General features: G+C 49.4%; 1 protein-coding gene and 1 long non-coding RNA gene across 2 annotated transcripts; one reads left to right on the top strand and one right to left on the bottom strand.

Annotated features, from left to right (window-relative positions):
* Positions 1–701: 701 nt before the first annotated feature.
* LOC309376347 lies at positions 702–4,519 on the top strand. The gene is made up of 3 exons (XR_014171174.1): positions 702–1,861; positions 2,235–3,249; positions 3,387–4,519. It is a non-coding gene; the product is annotated as an uncharacterized lncRNA (long non-coding RNA).
* Positions 4,520–4,528: 9 nt separating this feature from the next.
* FAM43B (family with sequence similarity 43 member B) lies at positions 4,529–7,338 on the bottom strand. The gene has a single exon (XM_081922620.1). The coding sequence runs from the start codon at positions 6,058–6,060 to the stop codon at positions 4,903–4,905; it is 1,158 nt and encodes a 385-aa protein (XP_081778746.1). The 5' UTR covers positions 6,061–7,338; the 3' UTR covers positions 4,529–4,902.
* Positions 7,339–16,502: the final 9,164 nt, after the last annotated feature.

Raw genomic sequence — 16,502 nt, 5'->3', positions numbered from 1 at the left:
TCAGGGCGCCTCCACAGAACAACCCTGAGGAAAAATAGAGGAATGGAACTGGGGGGGAGGGTCACTTCAGCCTTACAGTGGTACCTCGGGTTACATACACTTCAGGTTACAGACTCCGCTAACCCAGAAATAGTACGTCAGGTTAAGAACTTTGCTTCAGGATGAGAACAGAAATCGTGCGGCAGCAGCAGTGGGAGGCCCCATTAGCTAAAGTGGTACCTCAGGTTAAGAACAGTTTCAGGTTAAGAACGGACCTCCGGAACGAATTAAGTACTTAACCTGAGGTACCACTGTATTTGCAATTGCCGTGAGACATTATCACCAAGAACAGAAATAACATGATACTTGCTATTTCGGGAGCAAAACTCCAAACATCTACCAAGCTTTAGGCAGGGGAAAAACAAAGCTCAGTGGTTAGAGCACTCTTTTTCCACGCAGAGCACCCCAGGTTCAGTTCCCAGCATCTCCAGGTAAAGGCTTGGGGAGATCCCCACTTGGAACTTGGGGGAGCTGCTGCCAGTCAGTGTAGACAATACTGAATTAGATGGAGCATTGTACCAAACTCAGCAGCTTGGTAGGGTGCTCATATGAGTTGCTTGAGCCAGGAGAGTAAGGAAAAACAGATAAAGAAGTCAAACGTTCATTGCCAGCTAAAACAGATAAAGAAGTCAAACGTTCATTGCCGGGAGTGAGTTGCCTTGCCATGTGGCCCGACTTAAAGAAAAGAAGTCATTTGCCATGACCACTCAAAGTTGATGTTGTACCCCATTTCCACCCCCCTCCCTTCAGTGGATCTTTCTGGGAAAGCAATTGCTACAGGAAGTAGCTAAAAATAGACAGTCGTTTGCCTCTAGGTGTAATATTCCTTTCTGACCTCATCACCTCCCCCTCCCCAACTGAATACAATGCATATAGAAAAGAGAGTGGGGGAAACATGCTTTTCTGTGTGCAAAGATTGCAAAGCAGTTATTATCATGCTTTGCCTCCGTCACAGACCTATGCCTGTACACACACACACACACACACACACACGATTCTCCTGCACTTCCAGTTTCTTCAATAATGACTCGCTAAGGTTCTCTCCTCTCCAGAGATCTCGCCACATAAAAAATGGAAGATGTCACCCCCAGGTTCTGCATTCCGCCCCCACACAAAGAAGACGCACAATCCCATCCCAGGCAAACATGTCTTGAGACAGCCGAAAGGGAGAAGGAGATTTTATTTATTTTCTAAAAAGGCAATCCAAATTCACCAGTAAAATATAAGTCTTAAGCAGCTGCCGTACCAGAATATTCCCTCGACCCATTAAGCTCGATATTGGCCGCATAAGGGCTGAGGACCCTTGTACACTCCAGATGTTACTGAACTTCACCTTCCATCAGCAAACAGACAGCATGATCAACTTTCAGGAATGATGGAGTTGGGATTCAGCAACATCTGGAAGGTGTCAGATTGGGAAAGGCTGGCAGTCGCCTGACTCTACAGGGTGTCAAGCAGGAATCTTCCCTGGTTATAACCCAATATTTATGCTGAGGATTGAAGTGGGGTCTTTGTGGTTGCAAGGGAACATCCCAAGCAGTGCATTAGCCCTGTGGAGCTCAGTGTGGCCCTACACCGATTGGGAGGAGGTCTCCAATGTTTCAGGCATGAGTCTTTAAGAACATACGCAGAGTGATTTAGCCTGATTCAGCTAGAAGGCCTATCTAGTTCAGCATTCTCTTCTCACAGTGATCAGGCCTAGGAGCAGAACGTAAGAAGAGGCTGCTGGATCATGCCAGTGGTCCATCTAGTCCGGCCTCCTATCCTTGCAGATGCCTGTGGGATACCTGCAAACAGGACCTGAGCCCTCTGTGGCTTCTAGGTAAAGGTAAAGGTAAAGGTACCCCTGCCCGTACGGGCCAGTCTTGACAGACTCTGGGGTTGTGCACCCATCTCACTTAAGAGGCCAAGGGCCAGCGCTGTCCGGAGACACTTCCGGGTCACGTGGCCAGCGTGACAAAGCTGCATCTGGCGAGCCAGAGCCGCACACGGAAACGCCGTTTACCTTCCCGCTGGTAAGCGGTCCCTATTTATCTACTTGCACCCGGAGGTGCTTTCGAACTGCTAGGTTGGCAGGCGCTGGGACCGAGCAGCGGGAGCGCACCCCGCCGCAGGGATTCGAACCGCCGACCTTTCGATCGGCAAGTCCTAGGCGCTGAGGCTTTAACCCACAGCGCCACCTGCGTCCCTTCTAGCGCCTGGTAATTCAAAAGCATTATTGCCTCCAACCATAGGCAGAGAGCACTGCCATCAGGGCTAGTAGCTTTATCTTCCAAAAATTTGTCCAATCCTCTTTGAAAGCCATCCAAACTGGCCGCCATCCCTCCCTCCTGTGGCAGTGAGTTCCATAGTTTAACCACTTGCTGCATAAAGAAGTACTTTTGTCTCTCCTGAATCTTTCTACCTCATTGGATGTCCACCCGTTCTGGTGTGGTTGAGAAAGGGAGGGAACCTTTTCTCTGTCCGCTTTCTCTATACCATGCATAACTTTACACACGTCTATCATAGAATTGTAGAGTCGGAAAGGGACCCTGAGGATCATCTAGTCCAACCCCCTGCAATGCAGCTGTCCCATACAGGGATCGAACCTGCAACCTTGGCAATATCTGAGACCTTCCATGTGCAGAGCTTGCCCTCTGCAACTGAGCACTGAGCCCTCCGCAGCAGCAAAATGTAGGCAGAAATCATATATTCCATTTCCAATTCCCAAAGGCAGATTTCTCCCCAGAACAGAACCAAACCTTTGCTGATTTTTAAATTCTCAGTTTGAAAATCCGACCAAGTCATGCTCATAGCAGATCCACTGAAACTAATAGTCTTTACTAGGGCTTCATCTGCATATACATTTAGAGCATCATGCCACTTTAAGGCTTGCCCCCAAAGAATCCTGGGAACTGTAGTTTAAGGGTGCTGAGTGTTGTTAGGAGATCCCATTCTCCTCCATAGAGCTACTATTTCAGAGTGGTTTAACAATTTTCAGGGAATTATGGGAATTATAGCTCTGGGAAGGGAATAAGGGTCTCCTAAATACTCTCGGCACCCTTAGCAAACTACAGTTCCCAGAATTATTCGGAGGAAGCCATAGCAGTTTAAAGTGGTATCATAGTGCTTCAATGCCTGGTGTGAAACCTACCAGTTTCAATGGGTTGTAGCCAATGGCAGTCCTACTCAGAGTAGCCCCATTGATCTGGATGGACATGACTAACGTAGGTTGGTTACAGATAGGTAGCTGTGTTGGTCTGCCATAGTCAAAACAAAAAAATTCCTTCCAGTAGCACCTTAAAGACCAACTAAGTTAGTTCTTGGTATGAGCTTTCGTGTGTATGCACACTTCTTCAGATACACAGGTGGGTTAATTTCAGTGCATCTCCTCTGAGGAAGGCTTAGTTGGCTTCCAAACCCTGACAACTCACTTCCAGAGGCCCTCCCAGTTTTTCCTCATCCACATTTCAGCTTTCCAAATCGACCGAAATGTGAGCAAGTCCCAATCAATGTATTAGGAATTGCCTGGTTCTCTTGTGCTTTATTGTTGCTACGGAGTTCTAGATACAGTGTTTTCAGCTCCTTCATGTCTTTCCTGCCGCTTTGTATCATTGACAGACATGTGCACACATCGATAAAAACCTGCGGAATCCAGATTCTTCTTTTTCTGGGTAGTCTCTGACACGCAGCAAACTAAAGAATCAACATATGCAGCAAAAAGGATCAGGGAATCCATTGGGACCCGGTGAGAAGCTGCTGCAAGGGAGGGGGGGAAGTGCTGAATTTAGCCCATGGTGGGTCATTAGTTGCCTATGTTTACCTTTCCACTGTGTGAATTCAAAACAATGGGGACTAGAAACCCAGTTTGTTTTTTAAAGAGGGTTTCGGGAATTCAGCAGATTCTCTGCTTTGAGTAAAGGCTAGCCAGATATTCTCTCTCTCTCTCTCTCTCTCTCTCTCTCTCTCTCTTTCTCTCTCTCTCATACACACACACACACACACACACACACACACACACACACACACTACTTAATTTACCTCTTCAAAAATGTGGGGAACCTAACTGGGTTAGGCCCTTACTCAAAGGAGAGAAGCTGCGTTTTCTGGACACACAAAATTGGATGTTTTGGCAGTAGAGTACCTTGGCCCCAGAAGGCTAGTGAAAAAGAAATGCAATGGAATTGGAAACCCAAGTTTAAACCTCACTTCCACTCCTACAGCTCCAATATTAGTTGGTTGGAGGGGAAATGATTGCTTCCAAGAGTGTTCCTCATTTGGCCTCCTAACCCAATACAGGTTCCCAAAAGCAGATGCCCAGTATGATGTCACACATACCCCTCACCAGGGGTGGGGAGGAAGCAAGCATGCAAAAACATGTACAAATCCAAAGGGTGAACACTCTTTACATATAAATAAATATCTATGCTGAGGCGTACATACACAGAGAGATTTTGCTCCCCCTGCCCGGCTTGGGACATTTTCCCCCTTTGCCACTTCAAACAAGAACCATCAAGCCACCCTGATCCCAGAAGTGGGGTGCTGGGTGTCCAGCGGTCGCTCAACAGGTTGGCACAGGTTGAGCAGGGAGCGAGAAGCCTCAGAGGGTCCGCAGAAGAATAAAAATGGCTGGAACAGATGGGTCGGTTTGGTCCAAACCGGGCCATAAGACATCAGTTAGGTAGAATCGGCACATCAACAATGTTCATCCCCTGGCAAAGACTAACCATTCTGCCATGTGCCGTCTATCAACCTTGAATGTACCGAGTGCAGCCCAACGAGGGAACAAAGCAACAGAGGAAACAACATGTTCCCGACGCCCACTCCCTCAAATCCATCACCGGGGAGGAGAGTCTGCAAAATAAACCGATGCCCGCAGGATCCTTAACAAGGCAGGCAAGACGACTCTTTGGGGGGCTCCCAGGACGGCAAGTCCTCCCTGTCGAGGGGCCCCCTCAAAGTGCAGACCCTCAGCTCGTGGGCTAAAGTCAGCACCTCGGGCCTCTCCCTGCTTTTGACCGTCTTGCGGCCCTGAGTGGTGTCAGCGTTGTGGCAGAGGGCCGTGCCGTCAGTCGTGCCGACGGCCAAGGTGGTGCAAATGGACAGTCGGACGCCTATAGCGCCGGTGGCAGCCCCGCCAGCAGCACTGGCGCAGCTGCTCAGGTTGGCGCCGGTCCTGCCGTTTGTAGAGCTGGCTACGCAGCTGCAGGGGGTGCCCGAGGCCCCTTCCTCCCTGTCCGCTTTCTCCTCTTCCTCCTCCTCCTCCTCCTGGATGGCGCTCAGCCTAGGGGCGCTGCGTCCCCTGTCCGCCGGAGGCCTGTAGGGGCACTTGCAGTTGAGGAGTTTGCGTAGGGGCACCAAGGGGATGATGGCTTCGCCCAGGAGTTGCTGCTGGATGTGGCGCGAGTCATTTTGCCTCTTGAGCCGCTTGAACTCGTTGAAGGCAGAGTGGGATGTCTGGTAGAGCAAAAGCGCCATGGCATGGGCCTTCTCGGCTTTGGAGAGCAGGACAGCGTGGCACCGCAAAACCACTGCTTTGTTCTTGACTTGGTGCCGGTAGACCCAGGCGAAGACCTTGGGGTGCCTCCCGTCGGCCACGCAGTAGGTGATGCGGTGCAGCAGGTAGGCATGGCTGGGGCGCCGGAGCCCTTTCTCGCAGGGGCTCATGCGGATGCCGTGGGGGCCGAGGGTCAACTTCATCTTGGTGCTGCGGCTCCCGAATTCGCTCTTGGCCCAGATCTTCTCTACCGCCTCTTCGGTGCAGCCCTCGCCTTTGGCCTGCAGGGTGACAGCGTTGCCCAGGTACCAGGCGGTATAGGTGGGGTCTTCCTTGTTCAGCTCCACTTTCTGGCGCTTGCTGCGGAAGACGCTGCCCAGCCGCTCCAGGGGGCACTCGGGCCACAAGTCCGGGCAGGAGCGAACAAAGTTGGACAGCAAAGAGGCGTAGCTCAAGCCGGGACCCAAACTCTTGCTCTTGCCTTTGCCCTCATTCTCCTCCACCAGGACAAACTTGCTCCGGCGCCAGGGCAGCATGGCAGCCATGGTGGGCAGCGGAGAGGTCCCAACCCAGGCACGCTACCCTTTACCTAGGGGCAAGGCTTCTCTTGCAGCTGCGGGGCAGGGCGGGTACACATCCCAGGAAGAATCAGCCTAGGTGGATGCTGGCTAATGCAAGAACCAGCGTGGCACAGTGGTTGGGACGTTGGGCTAGCACCTGCGAGACCAGGGTTCGAGTCCCTGCTCAGCCATGGAGCTCGCTGGGTGACCTTGGGAGCAAAGCCTAATCTACCTCACAGGGTTGTTGTGGGGATTTACTGAGGAGGAAGGAGGCGTCTTGAGGTCCTTGGAGGGAATGGTGGGGTGTAAATGCCATATACTGTATCAGTATAGCAATACTACGCCTAATCTCGGCCAGCCTCCCTGGTGCCCTGCTCCTAGCTAGAAAGGGGGCGCTTTGTTTTCATCTTTGGAGGCTAGAGTTCAATTCTCCCCTCTTAGGAGCAAAGCTCTTGCCGGATCCTATCCTCCCGGTGCTCCTCGGCATGTGTGAATGCCAAAGACGTGTCCACCCCCACTCCGTCTTGACCTACTCCTCCTACCCACTGTAGGGGGGCGGGGGCAGTTCTCTATGTTCGGGAGCCCCGATTTCTGCACTATTTAAAGAGGCAGCTGGTGTGTTATTGAAGCGGGGCGGGGGGGGCGGAGATGAAATATTCCTTTTCTGTCTCCCTGCCTGCTGATCTCCCTTTCCCAGCCCGGAGATCCCTCCAGGACTCACCCACCGGGCGCCGGACTGGGGTTCCCCTACCCCGCGAAGAGAGCCCTGGCCCCAATTCCCCGTCCCCGTCTTGCCTCGGAGCCAGCTCCCGATTCGGATCAGCCTTTCTGCCTGCGAGAAGCCGCGATCGAAGGAGGGGAAGCAGAGGCGGCGGCGGCGGAGTCCCTGCGCGCTGCTCCGCCTCCCTCTCCGGTCGCGCGCAAAGCGCTGCGCGCGCGATCCGAGCGCTCTCCCGGGCCGCCCGCCTTCCCGTCTCCCTACACGTGTAGGCGCGCGCACGTGTGAAAGGAGTGCGTCTCAGAGCAGACGCGCGTGGCGTCGGTCCTCCTCCGGGGGCGGGGAGGTAACTGAGAGGAAGATAAACACCTACTCACCACCCGGCCTGTCAAATTCACACTCAGGGGCTGTTGGCCTCAATAGCTCCGCACCTCCGCCCCTTCCCTTACGCCACGCCCACCCGCGGGCGCGCTGCTCGAATCTCTCAGAATTGTAGGGGGCCAAAAGGGGTCATCTAGTCCAACCCCCTGCATGGCAGGATCTGAAGGAAAAGGTAAAAGCCAGAACGCGCTGGGGACCCAAGGATGCTTTGTGTTGTGTGGGGCATGGTCCATCGCTCCCATCTTCTGCCTTGGTATGGCATCCACGCCATGAGTGTCAGGCCTGTTTTCTGATGTGGTTGGACTTTCAGTTCTCATTAGCCCCAGCAGCCAGCATGCCCAGTGGTCAGGGATGATGGGAGAGGACATGCTGATAGGAGCTCCAGTCCCACATCTGGAAGGCACCAGAGGTGGGGAATATCTGTGGGTCTCCAGGTGTTGCTAAATTCCAGCTCCCATCATCCTTCAGACCTGCTCCCTTGGTTCCTCATCCCCTCCCCCGCCCAGTTGACTCTGGTCTTTTTTTCGGAGTGGGGAGTGTCTAGGTCTTTTTCCCCCACATGTTTCACCACACCCCCTTGCCGATTTGAGCAGATTTGGAAAGGTAAAGGTGGCCCGCAGTAGCCACTACCAAGACCTGGCATAGCTTCAAGGGGGTTCACCTCCATTGTTTCTGGGAGCCACTGTTCTGGTAATAACTGGAAAGAGTCAAATCCTGAGCTTTGACTCATTCAGGGATGCAACGGACAGCCTCCCCGTCCCTGCAGAGGTTGATTCAAAGGATGCTGAGATTGGAACACTGACTCCTACAGAGACCACCAGAGATTCTGCACCTCCACTTCAAGAAGTCAGACTCACAGTACTTCTGACAACCTAGGCTGCTGCTGTATACAGGGATTCCCATTGTACTCAACAGACCTTGCTTCTGAGTAGGCATGCATAAACTGGTGCAGCAAATGAATTTGCTTTTCACACCATGCTGACAATCCTACAGATGAGTGGAGGGAGGGAAAGACTCAACAGTGGGGACCTGTTGGACTTCTGCCTGCCTATTATCCCAAACTGCCTGGGATCTATGGAGAATAGGGCTCTGGGGGAAGCAATCACTGTATACATTAAAATAATAATGGATTCATCCATTGGATGTGCTGTTTCAAAGCAATTATGTCAAAATTTGCATTGCTATTAATAAGATGCAAAGCTCTTCACTCATCCAGGACTAAATTAGCTTGTTCTGAGCTGATGTATTTTCACCATGCGTCATGCTATTTTAAATCATGTTCAGGTTTGTAGCTATCTAACTGCAAAGGGAGCGGGGTGGGTGGCTATCTTGATTCCATCTTTTGAACACTAGGTTCCTGGTTCTCACAGGTGCTGAAATGTTATTCCTCTGAACTACTAGGCTGGTGTTCTTAAAAACAACAACACAAAACTCTGCCGTTTGGCAATAAGCACATATTCCTCTCCCCTCCTCCTCTTTCAGATGTCATATGTGCGAGCAGTGATCTGGACAAATGATGGGCTTGATATAAGACAGATTCCTGGGTCCCTGTATTAGGAAAATCTGCTTGCCCTTCTGCAGGAGAGGTTCAGCGGTGGAGCCCTGACTTTCCATGAAGACACCTCGCTTGACAGCAGTACATTTGAAAAGAATCTAGAGGTCTTAGTAGCCCACAAGCTGAACATGTGTGATGCAGCAGCAAAGGAAACTAGTGCAATTCTAGGCTGCATCAACAAGTCTAAAGTCCAGATCAAGGGAAGTCATAATTCCGCTCTATGCTGCCTTGGTCAGATGCCACCAGGAATAATTTTTCCAGTTCTGGACACTACAGTTTAAGAAGGATACCAACAAACTGGAACATGTACAGAGGAGCTTTATGTGGAATGGTTGAGAGAGTTGGGCATGTTTAGCTTAGAGGAGACTGAGAGATGATAAGATAGTCATCTTCAAATATCTGAAGGCCTGCCACATGGAAGAAGAAGAAGAAGAAGAAGAAGAAGAAGAAGAAGAAGAAGAAGAAGAAGAAGAAGAAGGAGAGTTTGGATTTGAAACCCCGCTTTAACTACCCGAAGGAGTCTCAAAGTGGCTAACATTCTCCTTTCCCTTCCTCCCCCACAACAAACACTCTGTGAGGTGAATGGGGCTGAGAGACTTCAAAGAAGTGTGACTGGCCCAAGGTCACCCAGCAGCTGCATGTGGAGGAACGGGGATGCAAACCCGGTTCACCAGATTATGAGACTACCGCTCTTAACCACTACACCACACTGGAAGATGGAGCAAACTTGTTTTATGCTGCTGCTCCAGAGGGTGGGACCTGATCTAATGGATTCAAATGACAAGAAAGGAGATTCTGACCAAACTTTCAGAAGAACTTCTGGCAGTAAGAGCTGTTCAACAGTGGAAGAACGAACTACCTTGCAAGGTGATGGACTCTCCTTCATCAGAGGTTTTTGAACAGAGGTTGGGTGGCCCTCTGTCATGGATTCTTTAGTTTAGATTCCTGCATTGCAGGGGGTTCAACTAGATGACCCTTTGGGGTCCCTTCCAACTCTACAATTCTATGATCCTATTATGAACTCCAAGTTGGGCTGGGAACATCCCCCTAGAGAGCCACAGCCAGTCATTCTGACCTAGATGGACCAATGCTTTTGACATACTGCTGGAATACATTCTGGAAAGCCACTGAAGATTGTGAAACACGGAAAGACAAGAGGGTCACCCTCAGAGCTGTGTGCAAATCACCTCGCCCTATTTGTTGGCTAAGAGTCAGCTGGGATTTCTCCAGGGAGAGGAGAAATTCTTCAGCAGTCTCTCATGAGTGAGACTCACCTTCTCCCTTCCACCCCCCACCAGGGAGTGCCAATTTAGGTTGGAGTATTTCCTGTGGTCCCTGCAAAGTCGCAACAGCAGCTGCAGTGAACAGTGTTGAATAGCACAAGCCCCCATTTGGCATCCACCACAAAGCTCCAGGCCAGAGATTTCTTTGCCCAAGGGCCACAACCCCATCTTCCAGGGGCCACATGCCAGTGGTGGGCAAGGGGAGAAGCAAAAGTGGACAGAAAAGCTGGTGTTTAGTTTTTGCACAGCAGGCTAAGTTTTTATGGATGCCTCTCTCCATCATCATTCCAGGCAAGCAAGAGTCATCCATAATCTGGGCTCAAGGGAGCATCCCAGCTAGGCAAAAGCACCCAAGGAGGAGGCTGCGCAGGTGTAATGTACAGTTTCTTGGGCATCGTTCAGGAGTGGGTGGTAAAGCATGGGTGCAACAGCAACAAAGGTGATGGAGGATATCTGGAGGGGATTCTGCAAAATTGCCCTTTTTTTTCCAGAGGAAGGACTAGGAAATATAAAATCTCCATTTCTTTAAACATAAGTTTCCTGGGGGATTTTGGCTCAACTCTCACCAAAATAACATTTTTTTCTGCTGTGAGAGCAACATAGGAACACGGGAGCTGCCTTATCCTAAGCCAGGTACTTGTTCCATCTAGTACTGGCTCCATGGACCGGCAGGGGCTCTCTGGGGTATCAGGCAGGGGTCTCATCCAGATGCCTGGGATTAAATCTGGGACCTTTTGCATGTGCTCTAGCACCGAGCGATGGTCGTTCCTGCAGAAACCGGTGATCAGAGAACAGTTTCCCCATCTCTTTAAATAGGGCTAAGTAACAAATCAAATCATGCCATTTCCCTTGCTATAAAAAGGGTGATAAAGCATCTTTCTTCTCAGGGATGCTGTGAAAATGAATTAATGAACATTTCCAAAGAGCTTTAGAAGAGACAGAGGCAGAAACTGAAAGAGGCTCCCCCTCCCTTTCTTTTCTTTTCTTCTTTTTTCTTTTTGTCTCCCCCAAGAGATGCTGATAATCTGAGCTGAATTTCCTCCAGGCCCAGGAACAAGTGTTAATGTAGCGAGTGATGGACATAAAATGTAACCTGGCTAAGCATCATTTGAAGTCCTCGTTGTCGTTCTGAATGTCAAAAGAAGTTGAGGTCACCCCTCAGAATGAGGAATGTGGGATTCTGGGCTGCAGAGGCAGCGTGGAAACATATTAGAAACCTTTGCAAAGATTCCAGAAAGCAGGAATTCTCTGACAGTGCCTGTGAATTTAAGGCTCACCAAAGGACGAACAGCGCAATCTTGAGAGTTCCACAGAACTCTTCCTCAGTATATAAAAAAGGAATTGTTCTGTGTGGACTTGGCTTGGTACCAGTGATGGCATTCTTTTATGTAAATGAGTCAATAGGGCTGTCTGGTTTGTTTAATTTAAAAAAAACACACCAGATAAATAAAACATGTTTGGTTTGGTTTTTTAAAATAGTATTCTTACCCAATCTTCACAGCCCTAAAGATTCTTGCAGCCAGTTCAGACTCAGTCCTCCTTGTCTCCCTGTTTCTATGGCTAGACATTTTCCTGGGGAGTAGGGATAGCATAGAACACATATTAGAATATGTGTGTTAGACTAACAGTCAGCTTGGATGGTGAATGGAGTACTGAATCTCTGCTGGAGGAGCCCACTCTGCTGTTGTTTCACCCTGAGACCCTGAGTTTAGGAAAACTAAGAAAGTTAAGTTTACTAAAGTAAATTTATACTTGACAGGAAAAATCCTAGTTCTATCTCACAAAGAGCTCTTTGTTCTCAGCATTCAAAGATATCTCCTCTCCAAAGGAGAGGAGGAAGAAGGGAATGAGGAAAGCTGCCCTGACAGCGTCAGTCCAGCACCTGAGAAAAGATCAGCACAGGTTAAAGATGTCTCTGTGGTGCAGTGGTTAGAGTGTCAGACTAGAACCTGGAAGGTCCAGGTTCAAATCACCACTTGGCCATAACAGCTCACTGGGTGACCTTGGGCCTCTCAGCCTGACCTCCCTCACAGGGCTGTTGTGAGGATAAAATGGGGGTGGCCGAAGTACTCTGTATGCCACCTCAAGCTCCTTAGAGGATAGGTAAAGGTAAAGGGACCCCTGACCATTAGGTCTAGTCGTGACCGACTCTGGGGTTGCGGCGCTCATCTTGCTTTATTGGCCAAGGGAGCCGGTGTACAGCTTCCGGGTCATGTGGCCAGCATGACTAAGCTGCTTTTGGCGAACCAGAGCAGCGCTAGCAAGACCAGTGGTCAAGGATGATGGGAATTGTAGTCCAAAAACAGCTGGAGGCCCAAGGTTGGGGAACACTGCCTTAGAGGATAGGTGTCGTATAAATGTAATAAGTAATAAAGGACAGGCGAGGAAGTTTGGAGGTTCTTCTCTCTATCTCCTTTCTCCCCTGGCAGACTCGTCAGACTTCAGTGCAAGCTGAGCTGAATCCCAATACTTCCAATATATATAGCTGTCAATGTTTCCCTTTTTAAAAAGGGAAATTCCCTTATTCCGAATAGGATTCCTTGTAAGAAAAGTTGACAGCTATGCCAATACAGTCATACCTCGGGTTGAATGTGCTTCAGGTTGAGCGCTTCCAGGTTGCGTTCCACTGCAACCCAGAAGTAATGGAGCACGTTACTTCCGGGTTTCTCTGCTCGCGCATGCGCAGACGCTCAAAATGACACTACGCGCATGCGCAGAAGTGGCAAAACGCGCCGTCAAGTCTTACGTTTCATTCAGGATGCGAACGGGGCTCTGGAACGGATCCCGTTCACATCCCAAGGTACCACTGTATAGCACATGTGAAAGGTCACAGCTTCAGAATCCTGCACTTAAGCCTGGATAGTTCAGCTGGTTAGAGCATGGTGCTGATAACACCAAGGTTGCAGGTTCAATCCCTGTATGGGACAGCTGGATATTCCTGCATTGCAGGGGGTTGGACTGGATTATCCATGGGGTCTTTTCCAGCTCTAAAATTCTGTGATTCTATGATCTATGGTGGTATATTTCTGGGGAGGCGAGATGGAAGAGAGGCCTCAGCAGTCAACATAGGCTGGTGGCCCTCCCAGAGTTGTTGGCCGCCTCTCCCATCCTACCTGGTCACTGGTTGAGCTGGGCAAGGGATGTGATGAGTCTAGCCACACCTGGAGGGCCACAGGATGCCAGTAAGTCAGATGCCCTAGCCTCTATAATGTCCCTACCACCAGTACTCCCTCGCCTTTAGAAAGACAAATCCAAAAAGCTTTCTATCGCAAAGAAAAGCTGGCCTCTCACCCAGGATCCCTCCAGCCAGTTCCATCTGAAACACACCACATTTATATCTTTTAAAGACGCCAAAGAATTTATTTGGCCAATTCCCTGCATTGTTCGTGTGAGAGAACAGATAAAAACCTCACGGCAAAATGTGGAACGCAAAGGCTCTGAGAAGGCACACACTATAAATAAGTCAATTTGCAAATACTAGCTTTTAGAGAAATTATAAGTTCCTCTAGAAGACGCTCTGTCAGTCTTTGTCACTGAGTGTTAAAGAAAACCTCTGGATTTCTGTGTCTCCAATGATGACACAATGAATTATGTTGCGTGCATGTGTGGTGTTTTATTTTTGCCAAGCACACTCTGCCTTCTGAGCTGCAATACATAATGTGCCAAAAATAAGGATTGTTTGTTCTGTGCTATTTGATACTGGGTCATGGCTGTGCCCTCCTTTTCAGGGATGAAGTTTAAAAGACAATAACAAGGAATTTCGCAGCAATTCTATCTGTGGAATGTGAAAACGTAAATTCTGGGTGTGAGGTCAGAATTCAGGTATCAAGTGCTTTAGACATCTCTGAGCATCTCCTGATTGTTTTTGCTTTAGGCGAGAATTAAATACAACATATTTTAAAAGGAATTGACTATCAATTGTACCGGTTGCCAGTGACAATGAGTCCTATCAATTGTACCGGTTGCCAGTGACAATGAGTCCCATAGGTTATTTGCTCTTTGTGAAGAGCTGTACTCCCCAGAGGCTGGTCCATTAGGACAAATCCTGTCGCCTGGATTTCCTCAAGTCTACCTACTTACAACCAGTTCAGAGGGTAGTCCTGGCTGTCAGCTCCTTCCTCCTTAGTCTCAGTGTTGCCTTTGGAGAAATCAGCAGGGGGGAGGAGAATGGGGGCAAAACAAGAATTCCATTGGCTCCACCTGTCACTGGCTCTGGCGCCACCTACTGTTCTACTCCCTGCCTTCCACCCTACCATTCTCGAAACTGCTGGAACCACTTGCGCCTATTTGCCACGGACTTCTTCCCATTCATTTCAAGGACTGGCACGGCATTCCCCCAGACATGCATTCTGGAAATGCAGAAATGCAATTTTGCAGAAATGACCGGGAAAATAAAGGCACGCATCTCTTGTAACACTCCAATTTTCCTAAAGAGGTTCATGATATGGATACATAGGAATTTGCCTTGTACCACTTCAGACCATCTAATTCTAATTTCTTCTCTGAAAGGAAAAGTGACTTTTCCTAACTTAGAATCTGCCTTATGGCAAGTCAAGTGATGCCCCCAGAAAGCTCTTCCTAATGTTTAGTCAGAATCCCATTGCTTGGCATTTGAAATTGTCCATTTGGGACCTGCTTTCCAGAGCCAACAGAATGCCAAGCTGCTCCTTTGTCTATGTGGCAGTCCCCTAAATATTCAAAGACGGGCATCCTACCTGTCTTAATCTCTTCTCCAGGCTAAACATAAAGTTGGAGCAAATGAAATCATGACTGATTTCTCCTTCTGTGCAGACTGACCCACACACTCACATAGCGCATCTCCTTTCCAATGCAAAACACTTGAGCTAGACCCTCAGTTGACTGCCTCTAGTCCTCTCCCCACACTTCAGCAGTTGCGTAAATGGAAGCGATCATTGTCTTCAGATCTTTTGTCATGCAAACTGCTTTGCAAAAAACCAAACAAACCGAAAACTGTTACCAAACTGAGATGGTTTCCTGTGCTGTTCTGCCTGGCTCAGGCAAAGATGTTTCCCTCCCCCCTCCCCTGGGGGCCGTACTAAGGGTGGACCTGTGGGGTACAGACTCCCAAGCATTATTGAAGGTTTGTGGGTGGGTACTGAACTCAGAAAGGGGACGCGGGTGGCGCTGTGGGTTGAACCACAGAGCCTAGGACTTGCTGATTGGAAGGTCGGCGGTTCGAATCCCAGTGACGGGGTGAGCTCCCGTTGCTTGGTCCCTGCTCCTGCCAACCTAGCAGTTCAAAAGCACGTCAAATTGCAAGTAGATAAATAGGTACCGCTCCGGAAGGAAGGTAAACGGCGTTTCCATGTGCTGCTCTGGTTCGCCAGAAGTGGCTTAGTCATGCTGGCCACATGACCTGAAAGCTGTACGCCGGCTCCCTCGGCCAATAAAGTGAGATGAGTGCCGCAACCCCAGAGTCAGCCACAACTGGACCTAATGGTCAGGGGTCCCTTTACCTTTTACTGAACTCAGATCAGATGGAATTGAACAGTGATCTACATTACTAGGTAGCATGTAAATCTGAGACAGGGCTGATCCTTCCATCAGGCAGCTGCCTCAGGCGGCAAATTCTGAGGGGCAGAAATTGGCTAGAAATGTGTGCCATGCGGTTTGCTGCCTGGCTGCCTTAGGATGTGGTAGAGGACTCTGTTCACCAGCACTGAAGTAAGACTCAACTACCAGTCTAGTCAGATTTTGTGCACAGAATGGGGAATGCCCTTGTCCTTCGCCTCAGGCAGCAAAATGGCTTGGGCAGCTCCTGAGCTGAAGAAGTAAATAGATTCAAATTACTTTATCTAGAGATAATTTGAGTTGTGGGGGGTAATGGATGGGGTTAATTGAATGGGAATTAAATTGATTTGGAGCAAGATCTGTTGGGGGAATTAATTTAGGGTAAATGAACTGATGAGAGCCTGATTTGGGATGGGATGCAAATGAAGTATTTATCTGAGGTTATTTATCTTAGGAAAATGGAGTGACCAGCCCTCTGTGACATTTAAATCCTAAACTTGCCTCTATGCATATATTTTAGCATATGCAGATCTGTGACTCTGGACCTATATGCCGAATCTATGCGTCTTTAGCAATCCCCACGTCCACATCTATCTCATGGTCTGACTAATTAGGAACAGAATAAATTGCCTTGGCCAGACAATTTAGTCCATCTACCTCAGTATTAGGGACACGGGTGGCGCTGTGGGTTAAACCACAGAGCCTAGGGCTTGCCAATCAGAAGGTTGGCTGTTCTCCCCACGGCGGGGTGAGCTCCTGTTGCTCGGTCCCAGCTCCTGCCCACCTAGCAGTTCGAAAGCACGTCAAAGTGCAAGTAGATAAATAGGTACCGCTCTGGACAGAAGGTAAACGGTGTTTCCGTGCGCTGCTCTGGTTCTCCAGAAGCAGCTTAGTCATGCTGGCCACATGACCCGGAAGCTGTCTGTGGACAAAATGCCGGCTCCCTTGGCCAATAAAG

This window comes from Podarcis melisellensis (genome assembly GCF_964234715.1).
Source record: "Podarcis melisellensis genome assembly, chromosome: 8".
In the NCBI taxonomy this organism is placed as follows: Eukaryota; Metazoa; Chordata; class Lepidosauria; order Squamata; family Lacertidae; genus Podarcis; species Podarcis melisellensis.
Note: the sequence above shows the minus strand (reverse complement) of the source record. Positions and strands in the feature narration are given on the sequence as shown.